Consider the following 25,358-nt stretch of genomic DNA (forward strand, 5'->3'; position numbering starts at 1 on the left):
TCAGAGCCACGAAGTTCAGGTTTAAAAGTGGTGGTGTTTCTAATTCAACGTTTTTTTTGTCATTCAACAAAATAAATAATTGTGTGTTTTCTAGTTCCTGGTGACGTGGCACACCATTGATGCAGACTCTCCAGAGCTGAGTCATATCCTGTGTTGGGCTCCTGCTGACCCTCCCACCGGCCTGTCCTACTTCTCCTCCATGTACCCCCCGCATCCCCTCACCGCTCAGTACGGGGTCAAAGTACTACGGTCGTTTCCTCCGGTACGAAACGCAGACTCACACACACACACACACTTTATACCGTCACTTATCCTAAAGTATTTGTTTCTTCTCTAGGATGCCATCCTGTTTTACATTCCTCAGATAGTTCAGGCCCTGCGATATGACAAGGTGAGTGACACTACTAACTAGCTGCTGTGTTTCTACATTACCCTGTGTGTGGTGTGAAAGATAACAAGCTTGTGTTTGATTGGCAGATGGGCTATGTGAGAGAGTACATCCTGTGGGCGGCCCAGAAGTCTCAGCTGTTGGCCCACCAGTTCATCTGGAACATGAAGACGAACATCTACCTGGACGAGGAGGCACACCACAAAGACCGTGAGACACACACACACACACACACACACACACACATACAGTTACGACCAAAATTATTGGTACCCTTTGGTGTTGGTAGAAGGATGCATATGCAGAAAATAACCCCATACCTATTGTAAAATATTTTGATGGATCTTTGACGTTATGGGGCTATTTTGCTTCCACTGGTCCTGGGGCCCTTGTTAAGGTCCCACGGCATCATGAAATTTACCAAGTACCAGGACGTTTTAGGCAAAAACCTGGTTGCCTCTGCCAGGAGGCTAATACTTGTTTGCAAGTGGATCTTCCAGCAAGACAATTGTATTAGTATAGAATAATATAATTTCCCTGTTTTTTAGAACATAAAATACACTGTAGCTCAGTCTTTTTATAATTGATTTTATACAGTCTTTTTTGCTCATCTTTATCAATAATTTTGGTCGTGACTGTACGTACACACAAACGCGCATATGTACACACATACACACTCACTCTTACCACTCCTCTCTCTCTCCCCCTCTCCCCCTCTCTCTCTCTGTTTCTCCGTGTAGCCGACATCGGGGATCTGTTGGAGGAGATGGTTGAGGAGATAATAGGTGCTCAGTCTGGTGCAGCTAAAGACTTCTTCCAGAGAGAGTTTGACTTCTTCGACAAAATCACCAACGTATCTGCCATCATTAAGTGAGACTAACACCCATCCTTATATAGTCCACAACTGTTAACCAGTTAAGTTTTTTGGACATTGAAGTGTTGGTGTTTTTCAGGCCCACCCCAAAGGGAGATGAGAGGAAGAGGGCCTGTCTCAAGGCTCTGTCTGACATCAAAGTCCAGCCAGGTAACAACAGCTAGGACACATCCGTGGTACAACAGCCTTTCCTTTATTGGATTTACTCAACTCCTGCGTCCTCTCTCCTCCATCCTTTCTCTACTCTGTGTAAAAAAAAAAAAAAAAAAAAGGTCAAAGGTAATTGAGGCGAGGCGGCGAGGAGAGGGAGCCTGGGTGAAAAATGAGCTTGTATGAAATGAGACTCCTCCTCCACCATCAGGGAAATTACGTTTACAGGGGATGGATCCCAAAGTCAATGTGTGATGTGATGAAAAACAAGTTAAGTTAGTTTTGCAAGACATTTTATAGATAAAACAGCAGCACATTGTCTTTAAACGTGTGCATGCTTTCAAAAGCTGCTTTCAAAGGGGGTGTGGTAGATTTTATTTTTTAACTCTTCCGTGAAGGACTAAGGTAGGATACGCACGACTGTCCTCAATGAAAAGTGGCTATTGAGGAGGGGAGGACACTTTTCGGTTCGCCTACTAACAAATTGACATCTCCTTGACCCCTCAACCACTTATCGGTTTCCGGGTCACAGAGGACAGAGGGTGGAGGACGGACTTTTGCCCAAATGATGAAATACCTATGTCTGTGCGGGTGCGTGTTTGATCACAGTGAATTGTAAATGTATGAATAGTTTTACCCAAGGTGTTTTGACCTCTGTAAGCAGTTGATTCCTATATCTGTGATTGTGCTATGTGGAAGCAGTAGTGTAAGGTATGTGTGTCTGACTGTGTATGTCTGCCCTCCACTGGTGGCCATCCTCCAGGCTGCTATCTGCCCAGTAACCCAGAGGCCATCGTACTAGACATCGACTACAAGTCTGGAACACCCATGCAAAGGTACTGACGAATTGATTTTATTCATTTGATTGATTAATTGATGATTTTATGCCTGACAAAGACCTTCCAGTTGAAACGTTGCAGTAAAGTACACAGGAGCATTCAATGGAATGTGGATATCTATTCCTTTCTTCGGCTATTTCAACAAAGGAAAATAAACCTATCTCACAGGGTGTACAGTGCATTTGGAAAGTATTCAGACCCTTTGACTTTTTCCACATTTTGTTCCGTTACATCTTTATTCTAAAATTGATTAAATCGTTTTTTTCCCTCATCAATCACACAATACACAAGAACACACAATACCCCCTAATGACAAAGCTAAAACATTTTTTTGACATTTTTGTAGATGTATTAAAAATAAATAACTATCACATTCACATACATATTCAGACCCTTTACTCAGTACTTTGTTGAAGCACCTTTGGCAGTGATTACAGCCTCGAGTCTTCTTGGGTATGAGGCTACAAGCTTGGCACACCTGTAGTTGGGGAGTTTCTCCCATTATTCTCTGCAGATCCTCTCAAGCTCTGTCAGGTTGGATGGGGAGCGTTGCTGCACAGATATGTTCAGGTCTCTCCAGAGATGTTCGATCGGTTTCAAGTCCGGGCTCTGGCTGGCTCACTCAAGAACATTCAGAGACTTGTCCCGAAGCCACTCCTGCATTGTCTTGGCTGTGTGCTTAGGGTCATTGTCCTGTTGGAAGATGAACCTTTGCCCCATTCTGAGGTCCTGAGCGCTCTGAAGCAGGTTTTCATCAAGGATCTCCCTGTACTTTGCTCCGTTCATCTTTCCCTCGATCTTGACGAGTCTCCCAGTCCCTGAAAAACATCCCCACAGCATGATGCTGCCACCACCATGCTTCACCGTAGGGATGGTGCCAGGTTTCCTTCAGACGTGACGCTTGTCATTCAGGCCAAAGAGTTCAATCTAGGTTTCATCAGACCAGAGAGTCTTGTTTCTCATGGTCTGAGAGTCCTTTAGGTGTCTTTTGGTAATCTCCAAGCGGGCTGTCATGTGCCTTTTACTGATGAGTGGCTTCCGTCTGGCCACTACTGCAGAGATGGTTGTCCTTCTGGAAGGTTCTCCCATCTCCACAGAGGAACTCTGGAGCTCTGTTAGATTGCCCACCGGGTTCTTGGTCACCTCCCTGACCAAAGCCCTTCTCCCCTGATTGCTCAGTTTGGCTGGGCGGCCAGGACTAGAAAGAGTCTTGGTGGTTCCAAACTTCTTCCATATAAAAACGATGGAAAATGTTGAAAAATGGAAGGGGTTTGAATACTTTCTGAATGCACTGTATATCTGACTGCTGTCTCTGGTCTCCCCCAGTGCTGCCAAGGCCCCGTACCTAGCTAAGTTCAAGGTGAAGCGTTGTGGGGTCAGTGAGCTGGAGAAGGAGGGTCTGCGTTGTCAGTCAGACTCTCAGGATGGGGAGGACAGCGAAGATGTAGCTCGCAGGATCGTCTGGCAAGCTGCCATCTTTAAAGTGGGCGACGACTGCAGACAGGTACGACAGACCAACACACACACACACCACAAGCATATTTTACATACTCAGCACTTTATAAACAACACAAAATGTCATCAGCATTTTTTTGATAATTGTATTCTCTCCATACCTCCTTTTCTTTCCCTCCCTCTCTCTTCCTCTCTCTTTGTCCCTCCAGGACATGCTGGCTCTCCAGATCATTGGTCTGTTTAAGAACATCTTCCAGCTGGTGGGACTGGACCTGTTTGTGTTTCCCTACAGAGTGGTGGCTACGGCCCCCGGGGTAAGAATAACCTCTACACCCTTTTTAGCAGGCCTACGGATCCATTTCCAAATTGCACCTGGTGTATTCCACTATTCTAACGCCGAACAGTAAGTTGAGACCGTGCCTTTTTTTTTTTCCCCTGTCGCAATCTCAACTTACTGTTCAGAGTTAGAATAGCGGAATACACCAGGTGCAATTTCAACATTTTGTTGTGCATCAGCGTGTCAGCTAAGATTTTTTTTATTGGTAAATTAGTCTAGGCCAGCTATATAAACAAGCATTTCGCTACACTCGCATTAACATCTGCTAACCATGTGTATGTGACCAATAAAATGCGAATTATTCTCTATGCCCCATATCAACGTTTTTAGATTTGCATGAAATGAGTTACAAACTTGCAAAATCTTCTCTCCGCCCCATGGCAAAATGAGTAGAATTGCATGAAATTAGTTGTAAATTAGTAAAATCTTCTCTACGCCCCGTGCTAAAATGTGTAGAATCTGCTCTAAAACTTCAATTTTGACTTTCCGCTGTCAAGAGGGGGGGCCGCTAAAATGTTTTGCTCACAAGTTGGGGTGGTCTACACCCTAGCCCTTAGACCTTACCCTTTGTCTTGTTACTCTGTGCTGTGTAGCATCACAGTAATGCTTTCCCTGTATCCGTCTCCATGTCCAGTGTGGTGTGATCGAGTGTATCCCCGACTGTAAGTCCCGTGACCAGCTGGGCAGACAGACGGACTTTGGGATGTACGACTATTTCAGGAACCAGTACGGAGATGAGTCCACTCTGGCCTTTCAGAAGGTGAGATGACTGTCCCCCAACCCCTGAACTTTCATCCCTGACCTGACCCACTGTGGGAATTTTTCACTTATTTGGCCATATACTTACAGGGCCTTCAGAAAGTATTCACACTTCTTAACTTTTACCACATTTTGTTGTGTTACTGCCTGAATTTAAAATGGATTAAATTGAGATTTTTTTTTGTCACTGGCCTACACACAATACACCATAATGTCAAAGTAGAATTAGGTTTTTTGAGATTTTTACTAGAAGTAAACCACACAGTGATTTCACCATGAGGCCAATGGTGACTTTAAAACAGAGTTTGGCTGTGATAGGAGAAAACTAAGGATGGATCAACAACATTGTAATTACTCCACAATACTAACCTAAATGACAGAGTGAAAAGAAAGAAGCCTGTACAGAATACAAATATTCCAAACATGCATCCTGTTTGCAACAAGGCACTAAAGTAATACTGCAAAAGATTTGGTAAAGCAATTCACTTTTTATGTTGAATACAAAGTGTTGCGTTGTATTGGATTTGCTCCAAACATATTACTGAGTACCAGGCCAGTCCATATTTTCAAGCATAGTTTTGGCTGCATCATGTCATGAATATGCTTGTAATTGTTAAGGACTGGAGTTTTTCAGGATAAAAAAAGAAACAGAATGGAGCTAAGCACAGGGAAAATCCTAGAGAAAAACCTGGTTCAGTCTGTTTTCCACCAGACACTGGGAGATCTTTCAGCAGGACAATAACATAAAACACAAGCCCAAATCTACACTGGAGTTGCTTACCATGAAGACAGTTTTAACTCGACCACTCAGGAACATTCACTAACTTAAATCTACTTGAAAATCTATGGCAAGACCTGAAAATGGTTGCCTAGCATTGATAATGATCAACAACCAAGTTGACAGAGCATGAATAATTTTTTTATATAATAATGGGCAAATGCTGCACAATCCAGGTGTGGAAAGCTCTTAGAGACTTTCCTAAAAAGACTCACAGCTGTAAATGAGATTTCTGTATTTAAGTTTCAATACGTTTGCTAAAATGTCTAAAAACATGTTTTCACTTTGTCATTATGGGTGAGAGAAAAATAATATTTATTCAGTTTTGAATTCAGGCTGTAACCCAACAAAATCTGGAATAAGTCAAGGGGTATGAATACTCTCTGAAGGCACTGTATGTCTCTTGACATTAAAATGGAACGGTTGCCTTAATATACATCAACTCTTTTACCTCACCAACATTGTGCACAGAGGGCGCAACCTATTCTCTCTCTCTGTCGCCCCCACACTTTCTAGGCGAGGTACAACTTCATCCGTAGTATGGCAGCCTACAGCCTGCTGCTCTTCCTGCTGCAAATCAAAGATAGACACAACGGGAACATCATGCTGGACAGCAAGGGACACCTCATCCACATAGGTACAAAATCATCCATAACGTAGTCCACATTGGTACGCAATCAGTCATCCTTAACCTCATCCACTCGATCATTCATTTAATAGAGCAAGGGACACATTATTTCTCTTTGGGACAATAAAGATATTAATTTAATTTACAGTGGGGTCTGAAATGATGGACACCCTTGATAAAGATGAGCAATAATGACTGTATAAAATAAATTATTAAAATGCTGAGGTATACTGTATGCAAAAAAAAGGGGGAAATTATATTATTTTATACTAATACAATTTCTCAGAGATTTTGTTGAACAAGTAATACATTTTTTTAATCAAAATAGGTAGGGGCCAAAAGTATTGTACAAACCGAGTGAAGACTCAAACGGACGACTAGTGAAAGCTCAAACCAATTTTATTCAACCCACTGCGCGGCTCAGCTGCAGGCACACTTTGCACATGATCGAACAACCATGTATGTGTCATGACGAGAGTAGGAGTACAACTTCTTGGAACTTCTTATGTGTTGCCCAACTGTTGCTCTGGTCAAACAGTCTGGTAGCAGTTCCTCTTTATCCGGTCACTTCTCCATGATGTTTATCAGTGACATCCTTCACCTTACTCGACAGACCAGGGTCATATACTGTTTTCCTTTTCTCTCACAGTAAATTTCCATTCACAAAGTTCCTATTCACTCTTCCTTGACCCCTAACACCAATAGAATTTTAACATGTACATGTGACGTAATCAGTAAGTTCTAATATCGTGACTGGAATAAGTATAATAAGTATATTTCAAGTTAGAACCCCTAAAGATTCTTATAAATAAATTAGTCAAAAGTGTAATATTTGTTGGATGCGTTTGCGGTTCGTTTTGGTTGTTTCTCTGATTTATTTTGTGTCCAATAGAAATGAATGGTAAATCATGTATTGTGTCATTTTGGAGTCACTTTTATTGTAAGTAAGAACATAATGTTTCTTAACACTTCTAAATGAATGTGGATGTTACCATGGTTATGGATAATCCTGAATGAATCGTGAATAATGAGTGAGAAAGGGTCACAGATCATACCCCCAAGACATGCTACCCGTTATGGGTAATGGTGAGAGGGAAAGTAAATCATTTTGACCCCTATCTTTTTGAGAAAAAACGTATATTGCTCGTTTAAACAAAATCTATTTCTCTGAGTAATTGTGTTAGTATAAAATACAAATTTCCCAAATTGTTTTTACATCCAATACAGCTCAGTATTTGAGTTATTTATTTTATACAGTAATTTATTGCTCGTCTTTATCAAGGGTGTCAATCATTTTAGTCCCCCACTGTATATAAAAAAAAAACTATCTACTTTCAGACTTTGGCTTCATGTTTGAGAGTTCTCCTGGTGGTAACCTGGGCTGGGAGCCAGACATCAAGCTGACTGATGAGATGGTGATGATCATGGGAGGCAAGATGGAAGCCACTCCCTTCAAATGGTTCATGGAGATGTGTGTCAGAGGGTACCTGGCTGTCAGGTAAGAGTGGGTGTGTCTCAATCTTATTTGCATCTAAACTGTCGTTTTTTTTTGTGTTAATCAGATTATTATTTTTTGTCTCTCCTCTCTGCGTCAGGCCCTACATGGACGCGGTGGTGTCTCTGGTCACTTTGATGCTGGACACTGGACTACCATGCTTCAGAGGACAGACCATCAAACTGCTCAAGTCAGTACATCAATAAACCACATGGGCGCATATATTAAATTTTTGCAAAGTCTCTTTTGACCGTTTCTGAACATGTGTGTTTGGGTTCACAGGCAGAGGTTCAACCCCAGTATGAGTGAGAAGGAGGCGGCCGCTTACATCATCAAGGTCATCCAGAGCTGCTTCCTCAGCAGCAGGTAACACCAAAGGCCCTGTCCCTTTGCAGTCTCTAGCGCCTTCCCTCACTCTATGGCCCTGTCCCATTCCAGTCTCTAGCGCCTTCCCTCACTCTATGGCCCTGTCCCATTCCAGTCTCTCGCGCCTTCCCTCACTCTATGGCCCTGTCCCATTCCAGTTTCTAGCGCCTTCCCTCACTCTATGACCCTGTCCCATTCCAGTCTCTAGCGCCTTCCCTCTCTCTATGGCACTGTCCCTTTCCAGTCTCTAGCGCCTTTCCTCACTCTATAGCCCTGTCCCATTCCAGTCTCTAGCGCCTTTCCTCACTCTATGGCCCTGTCCCATTCCGGTCTCTAGCGCCTTTCCTCACTCTCTGGCCCTGTCCCATTCCAGTCTCTAGCGCCTTTCCTCACTCTATGGCCCTGTCCCATTCCAGTTTCTAGGTCCTTCCCTCACTCCTATAACCCCCATCTCAATAACCAGAAATATCTATATACATGCTAACAGTCTATATGCACACGCTATACATGCTGTCTATATACACATGCTATACATGCGAACTAACTGTCTGTATACAAATGCTATACATGCTAACTAACTGTATACAGATGCTATACAGTGCATTCGGAAAGTATTCAGAACCCCTTGACTTTTTCCACATTGTGTTATGGCACAACCATTCCTAAATGGATTCAATAGTATCAATCTACACACAATACCTCATAATGAAAAAGCAGAAACAGGTTTTTTGCAATTTTTGCAAATATATAAAAAAATAAACAACTGAAATATCACATTTACAAAAGTATTCAAACCCTTTATTCAGTACTTTGTTGAAGCACCTTTTGGCAGCGATTACAGCCTTCTTGTGTATGACGCCACAAGCTTGGCACACCTGTATTTGGGGAGTTTCTCCCATTATTCTCTGCACATCCTCTCAAGCTCTGTCAGGTTGGATGGGGAGTGTCACTGCACAGCTGTTTTCAGGTCTCTCCAGAGATGTTCGATCGGATTCAAGTCCGGGCTCTGGCTGGGTCATTCAAGAATATTCAGAGACTTGTCCCGAAGCCGCTGTGTGCTTAGGGTCGTTGTACTGTTGGAAGGTGAACATTTGCCCCAGTCTGAGGTCCTGAGTGCTCTGGAGCAGGTTTTCATCAAGGATTTTTCTGTACTTTGCTCCGTTCATATTTCCCTCGATCCTGACTAGTCTCCCAGTCCCTTCCACTGAATAACATGCCCACAGCATGATGCTGCCATTACCATGCTTCACCGTAGGGATCGTGCCAGGTTTCTTCCAGATGTGACGCTTGGCATTCAGGCCAAAGAGTTCAATCTTGGTTTCATCCGACCAGAGAATCTTGTTTCTCATGGTCTGAGAGTCCTTTAGGTGCCTTTTGGCAAACTCCAAGCGGGCTGTCATGGGCCTTTTACTGAGGAGTGGCTTCCGTCTGGCTACTCTACCATAAAGACCTGACTGATGGAGTGCTGCAGAGATGGTTGTCCTTCTGGAAGGTTCTCCCATCTCCACAGAGGAACTCTGGAGCTCTGTCAGATTGACCAATGGGTTCTTGGTCACCTCCCTGACCAAGGCCCTTCTCCACTGATTGCTCACTTTGGCCGGGCGGCCAGCTCTAGGAAGAGTCTTGGTGGTTCCAAACTTTTTCCATTTCAGAATGATAAAGGCCACTGTGTTCTTGGGGACCTTGAATGCCGCAGACATTTTTTGGTTCCCTTACTGTACCTCGACACAATCCTGTCTCGGGGCTCTACGAACAATTCCTTTTGAGCTCATGGCTTGTTTTTTGCTCTTTTTGCACTGACAACTGTTGGACATTATATAGACAGGTGTGTGCCTTTCCAAATCATGTCCAATCAATTGAATTTACCACAGCTGGACTCGAATCAAGTTGTAGAAACATCTCAAGGATGATCAATGGAAACAGGATGTACCAAAGCTCAATTTCGAGTCTCATAGCAAAGGGTCTGAATACTTATGTAAATAAGGTATTTCTGTTTTTAATAAATGTTGAAAAAAAAAATTATGGGGTATTCTGTGTAGATTGATGAGGAACATGTTAGATTAAATTATTTTAGAATAAGGCTGTAACAAAACAAAATTTGGAAAAAGTCAAGGGGTCTGAATGCTTTTCCCGAATGCACTGTACATGCTGACAACTGTATAGCATGTGTATACAGACAGAGGTCGGAAGTTTACATTCACGTAGGTTGGAGTCATTAAAACTCGTTTTTCAACCACTACACAAATTTGTTGTTAACAAACTATAGTTTTGGCAAGTCGGTTAGGACATCTACTTTGTGCATGACACAAGTAATTTTTCCAACAATTGTTTACAGACAGATTATTTCACTTATAATTCACTGTATCACAATTCCAGTGGGTCAGAAGTTTACATACACTAAGTTGACTGTGCCTTTAAACAGCTTGGAAAATTCCAGATAATGATGTCATGGCTTTAGAAGCTTCTGATAGGCCAATTGACATAATTTGAGTCAATTGGAGGTGTACCTGTGGATGTATTTCAGGGCCTACCTTCAAACTCAGTGCCTCTTTGCTTGACATCATGGGAAAATCAAAATAAATCAGCCAGGACTTCAGAAAAAGAATTGTAGACCTCCACAAGTCTGGTTCATCCTTATGTGCAATTTCCAAACGCCTGAAGGTACCACGTTCATCTGTACAAACAGTAGTACGCAAGTATAAACACCATGGGACCACGCAGCCGTCATACCGCTCAGGAAGGAGACGCGTTCTGTCTCCTAGAGATGAACCTACTTTGGTGCGAAAAGTGCAAATCAATCCCAGAACAACAGCAAAGGACCTTGTGAAGATGCTGGAGGAAACAGGTACAAAAATATCTATATCCACAGTAAAAACGAGTCCTATATCAACATAACCTGAAAGGCCGCTCAGCAAGGAAAAAGCCACTGCTCCAAAACCGCCATAAAAAAGCCAGACTACGGTTTGCAACTGCACATGGGGACAAAGATCGTACTTTTTGGAGAAATGTCCTCTGGTCTGATGAACCAAAAATAGAACTGTTTGGCCATAATGACCATCGCTATGTTTGGAGGAAAAAGGGGGAGGCTTGCGAGCTGAAGAACACCATCCCAACCGTGAAGCACGGGGGTGGCAGCATCATGTTGTGGGGGTGCACTTCACAAAATAGATGGGATCATGAGGTAGGAGAATTATGTGGATATATTGAAGCAACATCTCAAGACATCAGTCAGGAAGTTAAAGCTTGATCGCAAATGGGTCTTCCAAATGGACAATGACCCCAAGCATACTTCCAAAGTTATGGCAAAATGGCTTAAGGACAATGAAGTTAAGGTATCGGAGTGGCCATCACAAAGCCCTGATCTCAATCCTAAAGAAAATGTGTGGGCAGAACTGAAAAAGCGTGTGCGAGCAAGGAGGCCTACAAACCTGACACAGTTACACCAGCTCTGTCAGGAGGAATGGGCCAAAATTCACCCAACTTATTGTGGGAAGCTTGTGGAAAGCTACCCAAAACATTTGACCTAAGTTAAACATTTTAAAGGCAATGCTACCAAATACTAATTGAGTGTATGTAAACTTCTGACCCACTGGGAATGTGATGAAAGAAGTTAAATATTAAATAAATAATTCTCTCTACTATTATTGTGACATTTCCCATTCTTAAAATAAAGTGGTGATCCTAACTGACCTAAGACAGGGAATTTGTACTAGGATTAAATGTCAGGAATTGTGAAAAACTGAGTTTAAATGTATCTGACTAAGGTGTATGTAAACTTCTGACTTCAACTGTACATGCTAACTAACTGTCTATACACATGCTATAACTGTCTGTTTTCTGTCTGTCTATTCAGGAGCAAGACCTACGATATGCTGCAGTATTACCAGAACCAGATCCCATACTAAAGACCTGCTGCAGTATTATCACATACTTGGACCTGTCTGATATGAGTCCTTATTCCCTATATATGCAGTAACCTCTGCTTTTTATACTGTCTGTAAGGTCAGAGGTTGTCCTGTACAAAGTCATTCTCTTCAGCTAGCTAGCATCAAGCATCTTGTGCACTTTATAGATCATCGTATTTCACCCACCTGATTGGACCCTGATCAAGAGTTGTTACACCAGACTAGAAAAGTCACACTAACCTATCAATCAACTAACTAACTAACCAGTCGATTCCTGCGAAAGGCAATCACACAACCGGTTACTGAACTCCAATACAATCAGCAAATCTCACGGTCATAATACATATCACATATCAATCATATACTAATACTGTGTGTGTGTGTGTGTGTGCGGGTGTCTTTAGTAGTCAAAAGCGATAAGAGTAGATCTTCTCTCGGGGGACATTTCTAATGGTGGCGCTAGTGACTATATCTGTCTTGAGTCAATAACATTGTGTGTGTGTGTGTGTGTGTGTGTGTGTGGACTTGTTTAACTATTCTTGTGGGGACCAGAATAGTTATTCCCCACAAGAATAGTAATCAAACAAATATGTGACCGACTGAGGACATTTTGTTAGTCCCCACAAAGTCTAATGCTATTTCTAGGGGGGTTAGGAGCTAGGGTTAGTTTTAGGGTTAAGGTTAGGTTTTTGGGTTAGGGTAAGAGTAGGGGTTAGGGAAAATTAGGATTTTGAATGGGACTGAATTGTGTGTCCCCCATAATGTTAGCTATACAAGACTGTGTGTGTACGTGTGTATCAGCTCCAAGGTGGTTGGGTCCAGTCTAGGATAAACCAATGTTTGTTTACCTACTAACCTACTAACTCTGCATGTCTCAAGACCAGACCTTTACTAGTATTAACATCTTACATGGATTTAGTAGCTGTCTTAAATGTGTGTGTGATTTCTATTTGGAGACATTCCTCTTTCTGTAGAAAGAAAGATTTTCACCTTCGACCCTCTACTTGAAGCTCCAGGATTTGGGTTAGTATTATGATGATGATGATGATGGTAGTGATGATAATGATAACTATGAAGACCCAAAAAGCCATTTCTCTCTAATCCTTGGCACAAACAGAAGTGTAATTACATAACAACTACTCTCCTCTGATGTTATGCAAGATGTTACCCTCTTAATGTGCGTCAACATATGAGATTGCTGTCATTATCCCGTCAAAGACCCTGCTGTCGTGCTGTACTAAATGTTCTGTCTTTATGAAGATGTTTTACTTGATAGTCTGTAAAGATAATGAATCGTACATCTGTTTATCATTTTAGATTAGATGGTCTGTATTATATTTGTTCTGAATTGGATATGTTATAATTAACTTAAGGGTATTTTCCTTGGATGTATAAGATGAAATAACCTATGTATGTATTACAGATTTGTAATATGATGGAAATTACAGAGTGCTGTATGTTTGTAATAACTAACAAGACCTGCATTTCAGACCAATGAGAGCTGTTACATTGTTAACCCCTAGTTGTACAAGCCTGAGTCCATTGCTGTAGTCTTTTAATTGGACTATTGTTGATTTTTGATTTAATGTTAGTTTTATACTGTCCTCTGTTGTCAGCCACTGTCTGCACCTTTTTGTGGTTTCAGGTCTAAGTTCTACCATATCAATCTCTCTCTCTGTGTGTGTGTGTGTGTGTGTGTGTGTGTGTGTGTGTGTGTGTGCACGTTTCCAGAATCTTAGTAGAGAGCACATTACAGCCCCCCCCATGTATAATTGTGATCGAGTGCTGAAACATAAACCCCAGTTGCAGCTACAAACACTTGACGTCTGTGTCATTTTATCTACTTCTGCCGTTTTGAAACGCTGTCATTAAGAACTGGGTATGGGATTATCCTTGCCAGAACAGGTGCTACTCTACTGCACTTAAACAGTTTGCACTTGTCCAAAACCGCTCTCCAAAAGATCAACAACGATGAGTATTTTCAGGCAGCAACTCTTCTGTTTCGAAGCATTTGCTCCCATCCCCTGCCAACTGGGAGAAAGCCCAGTAGTTTTAAAATAGGTCCTCAGATGCTCCAGCGCTTACCTTTTAGACTATTGGTTACCAAGACCTACCGTGCCTTTCCGCCCCATGCGACTCTAAATCAGGCCTTTCTGCCCCATGTGCTGATCTGTGTCGGGGTAAGGTGGGTGAAGTAGATTAAACGGCCTGTAGTCTCGAAGAATCAGTTGGTTGATCTCAGATCCACCAGATTACTGCCTGCCACAAGCATCTTAGGTGGCCAGTAATAAACTAAAGCTAAGAGCAATGTATTTGGTATAAATTATTCCCTACATTTTAGACCTCAGCTGAATCTGGTGATGAATGGTTGTTGAACAAATTGAGGAGTCTAAATTACTTGGTGTTACCTTAGATTGTAAACTGTCAGTCAAAACATATAGATTCAATGGTTGTAAAGATGGGGAGAGGTCTGTCTGTAATAAAGAGATGCTCTGATTTTTTGACACCACACTCCACAAAGCAAGTCCTGCAGGCTCTAGTTTTATCTTATCTTGATTATTGTCCAGTCATAAGGTCAAGTGCTGCAAAGAAATGCCTAGTTAAACTCCAGCTGGCCCAGAACAGTCTCTATTGGCTAAGAGTTGAGGAAAGGCTGACTGCGTCACTTCTTGGAAATTCCAAATTGTTTGCATAGTCAACTTATGCACAGCACTGACACCAGACAGGCCACCAGAGGTCTTTTCATAATCCGCAGGTCCAGAACAAATTCAAGGAAACGTACAGTATTATACAGAGCAATGAGTGCATGGAATTCCCATCTTATATAGAACAAATGAACAGAAAACCTAGATTAAAAAACAAAGCATGTATGTGTAACTGATAGATGCACACACTACTTGTTAATCTTTTTAAATGTATGTAAATTATAAAGTATTTTGTCTGTAATGTATTTTTCGTTGGACCCAAGTAAGACTAGCTGACACCATTGGTGTCGGATAATGGGGATCCTAATAAATCAAATAAAATCGTAGACCTGAGGCAGGGCAAGGCTAAGAACCAATTAACCCGCCTGGTTCTTTATCTCCCGGGATAATAGGCTCTTGTTATGACAGACCTCAACCCAGGACCGGCGTTATGGGCAGGCCTTAGGGGCCATGGCCCGCCCTGCCATTCCTCATTCAAATCAAATATTTAAATATTGATACTTTATTTGGAGGAGACTCGTGCCGACAAAAAGACACATTAATCTCAGATAAAGCAACTCCCATCTGTCTCAGTATGTGTACATGGGCTACATATAGTAAAACAGAGGGACGCTGTTTCGCTTGCTCAGATGCTTTCTCTGGGAGATAGTTTAAGCCACTTGCTATGCAGAGATGTAGTGCTGCTGTCGTGCGGAGGAACGGTGCAGAATATCACGGAGCTGTTACAAATGTTTAATTGCAACTAAATTCCATGAAAACGATAGAATGATAATGTTACTAAATGTGTAAGCTATAACAGCCTATAGGTAGGTAAATTGTGGTTTCTTCCCTTTCTCTGGCGGTGGTGGGAATGATTAATAACTAAAGGCGTGTGCTGAGAACTGTCGGTTGGACGCTTGACCACTTCAAGCAAGACAAATCCGATGTAACAAGAAAAGCCACAGACAGAAAATTCTACCAGGAGTTTCTAAAACGGCTGTTCTCAAAACAGTTTGTTGTGGACTTGGGGTTGGGACTCATGACCTGCCCTTCTGTCCGATTTCTTACAGAAACCGTACCACCTCTATTGCGTATGCAAACAAACTGATCCACCGCATGAACCTTATCGCCACACCAATGAAATCTAGGATCCAAATTCACCGCCTGCCTGCCAAAAAACACGGACCCCCTATTGCGCAGTGGAATCCGGAACGATATGTCAAGGTGCTGTCCTTTCAGTACCACGATTCAAAGGGCACTCAAATCGCTTAAAATAACCCTCATCAAGTTCTATTTTCTACGCCTAATATCCCTACTAATCACTTATTATTATTATTATTACAAATAGAAGAGTATCACTTCTCACAATGGTGTTGGTTCAGTAAAGTTAGATCAAAGCTGAATCAATGTATTGCAAGATGGCCTATTCTGAAATGAGGTATGTAACCTTGGTGTTTGGGGGTATTACAAATATAACATCGTATTGAGACAAATGTGTGAGCATAGGCAGACATGGCAATGGGAGGAAATATGTTATGCATAGGCCTATTCTAGAATGATATTCGATAGTCTGTCAGTACAAACGTTGAGAAATGACACCCCCCTCCTCCCACCCCCATGGAAGTACCCACCCAACTGATTTGTTCTGACTCTGACCCTGCCTCAACCCTGGCAAAGCTTGGCTCGGTGTCCCTATTCCCGAAACATCCCACTGGGCACAGATGTCAATTCAATTTCTATTCCACAATGGTTCAACATAATCTCATTGGTGGAAACAGCATTGATTCAACCAGTGTGTGCTCAGTGGGATCGTTCTAGACATTCTTTAAATCCGAGGTGTTACTGTATAAATGAACATGCGCAATGTAATCATGTATGCCAAAGTGTGTAAAGGAGGTAAGTTAAAAGCACTGTGTGTGTGTGTCCCTTATCTTGCAGACAGACAAAACGCTATGAATGGATCAGTGGTTCACAAATCGGGGTCTTGATGGGCTCAGAAACTGTAACAAGGTGTGATGTGTAATGAAAATCATTTTTTTGAGGGGAAGAAATGTCCTTTGGGACCGTCAGGCGACGCCCTAAAAACGTCTTTAGGAGTGTCCCCGGAACAAGCCGGGGAGCTAGACAAAAACTTACAGGGGACCATGATAGAATACCCTGTTTTAAACATCCTAGGAGACATGGAATGTTCTTGCAATGTTCCCATGAAAGGTGTCTAGAACATGAATATCTTATGTTCTGAGAACATGGCAACCATGATTACAGCCCCCCCCCCACCTCTGATTCAGGGGTTGGTTTAAATGCGGATGACACATTTTGGTTGAATGCATTCAGTTGTGTAACTGAATAGGTATCCCCTTTCCCTTTCCAGAAAACTGGACACTCAAACATCAGGGGAACATTAAGGGTAACATTACAAACACGTTCTCTCTCATTAGAATTGTTAGCTGGGATGGGTGGTCTAGAGGCTTGGTATGAACAGCCAACAAAGTAGACACACACACATGTCCTGTAAATCAGGTGAGCTAGTTCTAGCAGAGGTTAAGTCTCCCAGTCTTCCGGATAGGGATTAAATTAAACCTCTCAGTATGAGATCAGTGGGTTGGGTCCAGGGCACTGAAGGCAGGGCCTCCTGTTCCACCTCTAAACCTATACTCTCTCTACCAGTCAGCTTATCAGAGAAGATTACTTCCCGCTGGGCACACCACGTAATTTCAACGTGGAAAGTTGGATAATGTTTGGTTGAGACGTTGGTCAATAAGATTACCACCTATATTAGTTACATTTCCAATTTGCTATCACGATGCTTTCAAATATCTAAAACAGGGCTTCCCAAACTTTTTCGGCCCGCGAACCCATTTTGATTTCAAAAGAAATGTGCGACCACACCATGTAAAAAAAAAGCGATGTACTCAATGTTAACTTTTTTAATTGGGGCTATGATAGTCTATTATAAATCAGTCTGACAGTACTTTTGACAGTATTTCAAGCTGAAGGAAGTATGGTTTGTATGATTTAAACTGACTGCAAGATATTGGGAAGTTCAGAAGATCATCAGGCAATCACTTTGTTTGTTTTCCCAGTCTAATGTACAATCAGTTGGTGAGAGAGACTCAAATATCACATTCATTTGTACATGTCCACTGTATACATGAATTGCAGCAAAGTTGGTTCCTGTTTCAGTCACGTCTTTGGAAGCCTCTGCCCAAATCCCCAACAACCAAATGTTCTGGTTTCCAGGGGAAATGGAAAACGAGCCTGTGACGTGACTTCCGCTTTTGGACGTTAACAAGACGGCATCTTTTTTATTCAAGTCAAGACTAGTATGTAGGGGATATAGTTTCAGGTGTTTATTTTACTCTTGCAACATTAGGTTAAGTCTCTGCTCACGTTCAGGTGGGTCAAACAAATGACCAGAGCCTCTCACAGTGCAGGCGATGGTTGCAGGATGAAGTTGGTGAAGAGCAACTGCAGAAACTTGCAGTCAACTGTAGCCAAAACTACATGACCTTTGATCACGATGTAGGCGCTAGTCAGACAATTTTTATCCTCATTATGCAACACACTTTGAAAGGCTGTGACTAACAATGGTCAATGGCTTGACAAAAGTGATCCCCCTCGAACGCGCTCAAGATCTCCACAGATCTGCAATGACCCATGCATTCTGTCTTGAACATGCATGCTTTACATGACTACACAAGAAGACATTTATCATTTTAAGAACTTCAAAATGTGGCCATGGATGGGTTTATCATTTTAATGTTGAATGTTACATTAGTTTGTAAGATAGACTTAACTTTAGGCTGTTTTCTATATTACAAAAGTTATGTTAATTTGTGTTTGGTTGACAATGCAACCAAATATCCACATTTTGTTTCAAATATGTTTATTGTGAAGCAATGGTATTCATGTATACAGTTGGACAGCATGTTTTGAGAGCTTCTTTAAATATGAACATTTAAAGGAGATGTACAGTATCTACTGCTTGGATAGTTAAATCTGAGCCACTGGCTTAATCCCATTCTTTAAAGGCCCAGTGCAGTCAAAAACTAGATTTGTTTTGTGTTTTATATATATAGTTCCACACTATGAGGTTGGCCCTTTAACTTTTATTTTTGGTTGGGTTGGAGACATGAATCCAAGATACTGTATAATAATGTTAACTTGTCGACAAGTTAATAGGCTATTTATTGTATTTTCAAAAGTGATATTGAATTGTATTTGGTTGTCAACGCAAACCAAATGTCGACCTTTTAAGGAGATTTATCTTCTGCTTGGATAGTTCCATCTGTGCCATTGACTTAGTCTGGCTTTATTTCTAGTTTGTCTACAAATTAATAATTGATATGTCTCCACCTCAACCAAAAATCTAAGTTAAAGAATAGGACTAAATCAAATACTTTAACTTAGATTTTTGGTTGTGATGGAGATGTGAATCCAAAATGTCAACTATTAATGTGTAGACAAACTGGAAGTAAAGCCAGTGGCACAGTTGGAACTATCAAGGATAGAGCGAGATGAGCCGAGTAAAGCCCCCTCGGTAAAACCCTCCCCTAACCCGGACGACGCCCTATGGGACTCCCGGTCACAGCCGGTAATGACATAGCCTGGGATCGAACCCAAGGCTGTAGTGACACAGCAACACTCCGATGCAGTGCCTTAGACTGCTGCGCTACTCGGGAGGCCCCCAACATACTATTTTCGTATCAGATATATCACCTGAAATAGACTATTCACCAACCACCCAGTTACCCAAGGTTAATTCTGGCTAGATCTAAAGGTACAGGTGGAATTAGCAAAATTAGGCCTACCAATTCAAAGTCAGCCTACTTCTCGATATTATACAGAGAGGAAAACATAGCTAAACTGTTTTTCTATTAAACTCAATACTGCTATTGTTTTTAATTTCATAAAGCATCTTGTGTTTCTTAACCAGGCAAAGGGTAGCTAAGGGACAGATCGAAATATACTGGGGGGAGGGGCTGGCTCAACTCAAGGTGTCTTAGGAGTGTGCAAAGCTGCCAAGAGTGTGCAAAACTGTCATCAAGGCAAAGGGTGGCTACTTTGAAGAATCTCAAATACAAAATATATTTTGATTTGTTTAACACTTTTTTTGGTTACTACATGATTCCATATGTGTTATTTCATAGTTTTGATGTCTTCACTATTATTCTACAATGCAGAAAATAGTAAAAATAAAGAAAAAACCTGGAATGAGTAGGTGTGTACAAACTTTTGACTGATACTGTATGTGTTATGGCTTTACACACCTGCTATATTGTGGATAAAGAGTTACCTGTTACCTGAGAGGTATTGACATGTTGAATGCACCGAGCTGTCTGTTTGAACCGCTGGCACACAGCTCGGACACCCATGCATACCCCACAAGACATGCCACTTGGTCCCTTCACAGTCCCCAAGTCCAGAACAAACTATGGGAGGTGCACAATTGTCTCGTCTTGTTTTAGTCAACTGAAATGAAAACTAATTTTCGTTTAGTTCTATTTTTTTCTGGGTCTATTTACTCACTTATAGTCTAGTCAATTGCCACTGAAAAATGACGAATATTTTAGCCACAATTTTTGTTGACGAAATTAACAGTGGCCCGATTTCGTCTTTGCTTTGGTCATTAAGAGCCCTGTTGGTTTGACAGTTAAGCTTGTTTCTGAGCGACGTAGAGTAAAGGTGTTTAAGGAGGTTATGTAAAAGTAATGACCGCTCACTCTATAGTCGTGGGTACAAAGACGTGTGTTGTGTTGGGGAGGGGGGTCTCTGAACATCACAGCTGGCCCTGGGGACTTAAAGGGCCTCTGCCACACACACCCCAGTCCCCCTCCCCCCTCAGTACTACCCAGGCCCACCACTAAAGGACAAAGGGGGTTGGTCGAGTCGGGCATCTGGGGTTAGGGTGGATGGACGCCTCAGAAGGCAACAAAAGGATGGAGAGAGAAACAGAAGGATGGAGAGAGCAGTGGACAAAAACGCATAGCATCTGCTGCTTTCATGCTCTGTATGCTAATAGTTTGTGGATGATATGTAGACAAAGTCATGCCCATTGTCAACTAGATGTGATTGTTTGATTGCCTGCGGACTCAGCAAGGATCACATCCTATCTTGAGAACACATATTAAAAAATGAACAATAAACTCTGTTATTTAATCGGCCTTAATCGTGGTGACCTGATGAGATGACTGGCAGAGAGAGATTAGACTTTGTCGACAGGAGTAGGCAATCAAAAGACGCATTGTGATCTGACTGTGATTAGATTTTCTTGACCAACTTCAGAGTTAGTCGAAGACACATCTTTTAAGGATATCCTTGAAGTGTAAACGAGTCCGGACAACGATGTGTATGAATTTGGCCAACGTCATGTTTGTCCTGCCCTCTCAAAAAAATGACACTGGCCAGTTGAATTAGAAACCTAGTGCCTACTGGCACTGTGGTCAGTTGCCAAAGCACAATACCGTGTCCAGCTCTGAATAAAATTGGCATATATAGAAATAAATATATTTATGAAGAAATATCATCCCGAATGAGAGAAAATGGGTTCTCCGGTTCCCACGTCCGATGCCTGCTCAAAATCGAATATTTGGAAACATTGCAGGCTATAGAAAGGCCAAGGACTGCAATAGCAGAATTTAGACTGAACTACAAATGTATTGGGGATGCATGGGATGGACTGCAGTGCATGACAAGTGTATGGCAAATTATAATGTGCTGAAACCTGGTGTCAGAGCATGTCGTATTATTTTGTACGTAAATTCAGAAACTACGTTTAGTATGATATGTTACGTTTCATATAGTATGTATTAGTTTGGATGTCCATCGCCCATTTGGTAGTTAATGTTACAAATTACAATTCATATTATATGTTACATATTTGAAAAACGTACTATATGTTACGAATTAGCAAAATGTAGAATATGTTACCAATTTGCTAAACTTATGATATGTTATGATTTCTTGCTAGGTAGCTAACGTTAGCTAGCTGGCTAATGTTAGGTAAGCTAGGGGTTAGGGTAAGGGTTCAGGGTTATGGTTAAGTTTAGGTTAAAGGGTTAATGTTAGGGGTAAGTAAAGGGGTTAAGGTTAGGGTTAGCTAACATGCTAAGTAGTTGCAAAGTAGATAAAAAGTAGTAGTAGAAAAGTTGCTAATTAGCTAAAATGCCAAAGTTGTCCTTGATGAGATTTGAACTCGCAACCTTTGGGTTGCTAGATGTTCGCATTATACATCCACCCCTCCAACCCGACCAACCACCCTATTTTCGTTTTTTTGCCTTAAGTAACCATCTGTCTTATGTAGCCATACCAAACTTAACATATCACACTAAATGAGTGTCTGGATTTACATTTACTATGTTACGTCTACTCTATGAGACCAATCTGTAAAACTAGACTACTTGCAGATGTACCATTAACCATTTGTTTAGGCTACACCTTTTTTTTAACAAAAAAATACAACCTGGGGCGGGTTCAGCAGGACGCAACGTTTTGGAACGTTCAGATAGAAATATGCTAGGTAGAACAAACATGCCTCTCTGACATGTTGAGTAAGGAACATCTGCTCTATTCATGGTATTTCTATCTACAATGTTCAGAACATTTTGCAACTGAACGTGGCACTGGTAACATTACCAGTAGTCTATATAGCACAGAAAGAAAGAAAAAGGGATAGCAAACAATTTATTAACTAAATTCCTCTTGCCACTACACTATATCGGACTATGTAAATTATTTTATTTTAAGTTAATGGGGACCCAGTGACTCAGGCTTGAGCACTTTGACCAGGACTCGAGCACTGGGACTCAACTCGTGACTCGATCATTGGTGAGTCCTGCCTTGGACTCGAGCACAGTGGACTTGGGACTCGATTCGGACTCAAGATTTAGTAACTAGACTACATCACTGGACGAAACAGTCATTAGCCCCTGTTCTGCTTTTGGACACCAATGTGGCTGTGGAACAGTGATAACAATGGCAATGACGCAACCTAGTAATGGAGGTGCAACCCATACTACTTACCAATACTTTGCATCACCATCTAATGATTGTGCTACTCTCTCTCTCTCTGCACTTTTGTGTGTCTGTTTTGTGTGTAAGGAGCAATATCTATGTATGCTAATAAGGAATTTACATGGCCAGATTACTCTTATATATTCTTATATGTTTGTCATAGTTCTGCTGTTGGGAAGAGAATAGGAGGTTATGCAGAAAAAATGTGTTGGTAGGACAAGGCTATGTATGTTTGGAAATCAGTGATTTATGTTTACTATAGGTTAATGAAGCAATAAAAATGTGATGTGACTAAAATGTGCCACTGTTTTCGTCATTTTGACAATAACTTAACTAAATCATAATTCAAATAACAAAAATGTGACTAAGACTTTGTCAAAATGACTAAATCTAAAAAAAAAAAAAGAGTGCCAAAATGAACACTGGCTCGGGTAGGTCTTAACTGCTCATTTCTGGAATCAGCAACACCAGTCCACCTTCAACCTGCAGCCTGCCCCTCCAAAATGCAAATCCCTTCACGTCCACCCTCAGATTGAAACACATCTGATTATGTATCCCTGCCTGCTGCCATATTTGGGCGCGGTGGCCATGAAAGGAGGACATAGGGAGGGAGGAGGGAGGAGGGGTTGAATAAAAATGCAGTCTATTGTGTTGAACCTTGACCCCTTTAAGGGTCAACTGGCATGTGACACCAGGAGGGGAGGGGCTTAACATGGGCCTCACATTATCAACCGCTCTGCTCCCCCAGGGGCTAGGGTATGTGTTTATGTGTGTTGGGGAAGTAAGCGGGGTGCACAAGTTACAGCATACAGAGGCAGGCTATGACCAAAAGGACTGCTGTGTTTCCCACTGAAAATGTCTAAATGAAGCTTTGGAGTGTACTACTACCTTCAGACCAATTCTCCAACTCTAATCCTCACCGTTGTGATAACTGAACTAGGAGGGCGGTGGTGGGGGGGGGCAGAGAGAGAGACAGAAGGAGTCAGTCTGTTGAAGGAAAGCCTATTTGACTTGGGCACAATAGACCGTCCTACAGATGGTAGACGTTGCCCCATGCCCCTCCCCACACACACACACACACACGACTCTTCAACCATGCCCAACTGGAACAGCCACCCCCGAGTCTGAACCCATCCCCTCCCCCTCTCTTTCCTCACCCCCATAATATCCACCAGTGACCAGTGAAAAATCCCCCCGACACGCCACACAAAAAAAACGAAAGAATCATTCAGTTCTTTCTAATCAAGTTTAATTAAAATATTGTTATTAGATTACATTCACATATCTGTACATTAAGACTGAAGGTTGACCAGTGGATTCTGAATCACGTGACGGTGCAGTGTGAGAGCCACACGGATAAAGAAACTCCTGAACACAAACTGAGGAATTAAAACAACTTCGGAGTTGTCAGCAAGCATGTTCAATAAAGACAGAGAAAATATAATGGAACAAATATTTTGTAGAACAGAGAAACGTGTTCTACAAAAACAGACATAAGTAAATGAATACATAGATGCAGCATTGACATGGTTTTAGCCCAGTAGTCTTAGGAATTACATTGCTTTTGGGTGGATTCATTAGTGGCTTGGTTTGGATTTGTAGTGGCATGTGTGACTACTACGTACATATTAAAGCTGCCATAGACACCTTTGGTTTTCTGATAGAGATCAAACAAGAAGCATCTCTGTAATAGTAACAACACCAGCCTTCAACAGAAGTTGCTTTGAAAAAAACCCAATGCTTTCTGTAGGATACAATACATATTGTGTCTACCACGAGTTGGGGGTCCCATTCCAATGGATAAACTAGCATATAAAACAGATGGCATGACAATAAACACATTACATTCTCAACAAAAACACACAGGAAACAATGCAGCACAGTAAAAACATGTAATCTTTGTATTCTTCTTGCTTTGGGATAAAAGTGGTATAAAACACATCAAACGCCTCAGGAGCAGTACATTACATTCCTCCCGTCTCCAGTGGCTTGGGCTGGGAGCTTGATGTGGTTTATGGCTATTCCATGTTTTAAAAAGGGACATTTCACCAAAGATATCATACAATGGCATTCTCACAATGTAGTCTTCAAGTTGTTTGGGGTTAACTTAGCCCAGACCTGCCAACCTTGAAGAATCTTTATGAGCTGCACTTCAGCGAGACAGCGACGCCCCTGGACCCCACGCTCACATCTGATACAAATGTACCTTTTTCTAGCCTGATAATGACGTTGGCAGAAGACTGCCTCAGTACGAATGGTAAGCTAGAGACTTATGGGTGCTTGGTTTTGGCTAACAAGTTCAATTTACAATCAGGGTTCTTCCCTAGGATTTTCTGACAAGGAGGTGTTAATGTAGGCCTAAGGTCAGGTAGGGGGGAGGTGACCCCATCTGAAAGTTGGAGTGTTTAGCTTTTTCGAAAAACTGCAATTTTCTGAAACTTAGAGAATTAAATGATATCAATACAATGTAGCCAACGCAGTAGCTGATCCTGACTGAATTTTGAGTGGTTCTCAATTACTTTGTAACATTTCTAATAGGTTCAATTTAGGGGTAATGATTATTCTATTAGCTGTCTTTATATGGATAGTATAGTGAACATGTAAGTTGCCTTCTTTTTTATGGGGGGGGGGGGGGGGGGGGGGGGGAATGCAATGTAGTAGACCTAGTCTACTGTAATTGGAATAAT

At 41.7% G+C, this 25,358-nt stretch overlaps 1 protein-coding gene across 4 annotated transcripts in view; it reads left to right on the forward strand.

The window, feature by feature from the left end:
- LOC115159274 (phosphatidylinositol 4-kinase alpha) overlaps window positions 1-13,469 on the forward strand; it is a 44,357-nt gene extending 30,888 nt beyond the window's left edge. For all 4 annotated transcript variants that reach the window (XM_029708834.1, XM_029708835.1, XM_029708836.1 and 1 more), the window contains exons 38-51: window positions 95-262; window positions 338-391; window positions 478-598; window positions 1,129-1,258; window positions 1,342-1,412; window positions 2,176-2,248; window positions 3,578-3,755; window positions 3,916-4,020; window positions 4,678-4,803; window positions 6,097-6,217; window positions 7,547-7,706; window positions 7,804-7,893; window positions 7,986-8,069; window positions 11,923-13,469. In XM_029708834.1, coding sequence (XP_029564694.1) covers window positions 95-262; window positions 338-391; window positions 478-598; window positions 1,129-1,258; window positions 1,342-1,412; window positions 2,176-2,248; window positions 3,578-3,755; window positions 3,916-4,020; window positions 4,678-4,803; window positions 6,097-6,217; window positions 7,547-7,706; window positions 7,804-7,893; window positions 7,986-8,069; window positions 11,923-11,974 — 1,533 coding nt within the window. In that variant the 3' untranslated portion in view covers window positions 11,975-13,469. The remainder of the gene's footprint in view (window positions 1-94; window positions 263-337; window positions 392-477; window positions 599-1,128; window positions 1,259-1,341; window positions 1,413-2,175; window positions 2,249-3,577; window positions 3,756-3,915; window positions 4,021-4,677; window positions 4,804-6,096; window positions 6,218-7,546; window positions 7,707-7,803; window positions 7,894-7,985; window positions 8,070-11,922) is intronic.
- The last annotated feature ends 11,889 nt before the right edge of the window (window positions 13,470-25,358 follow it).

The sequence above is a fragment of the Salmo trutta genome, chromosome 23 (assembly GCF_901001165.1).
Source record: "Salmo trutta chromosome 23, fSalTru1.1, whole genome shotgun sequence".
Taxonomy (NCBI): domain Eukaryota; kingdom Metazoa; phylum Chordata; class Actinopteri; order Salmoniformes; family Salmonidae; genus Salmo; species Salmo trutta.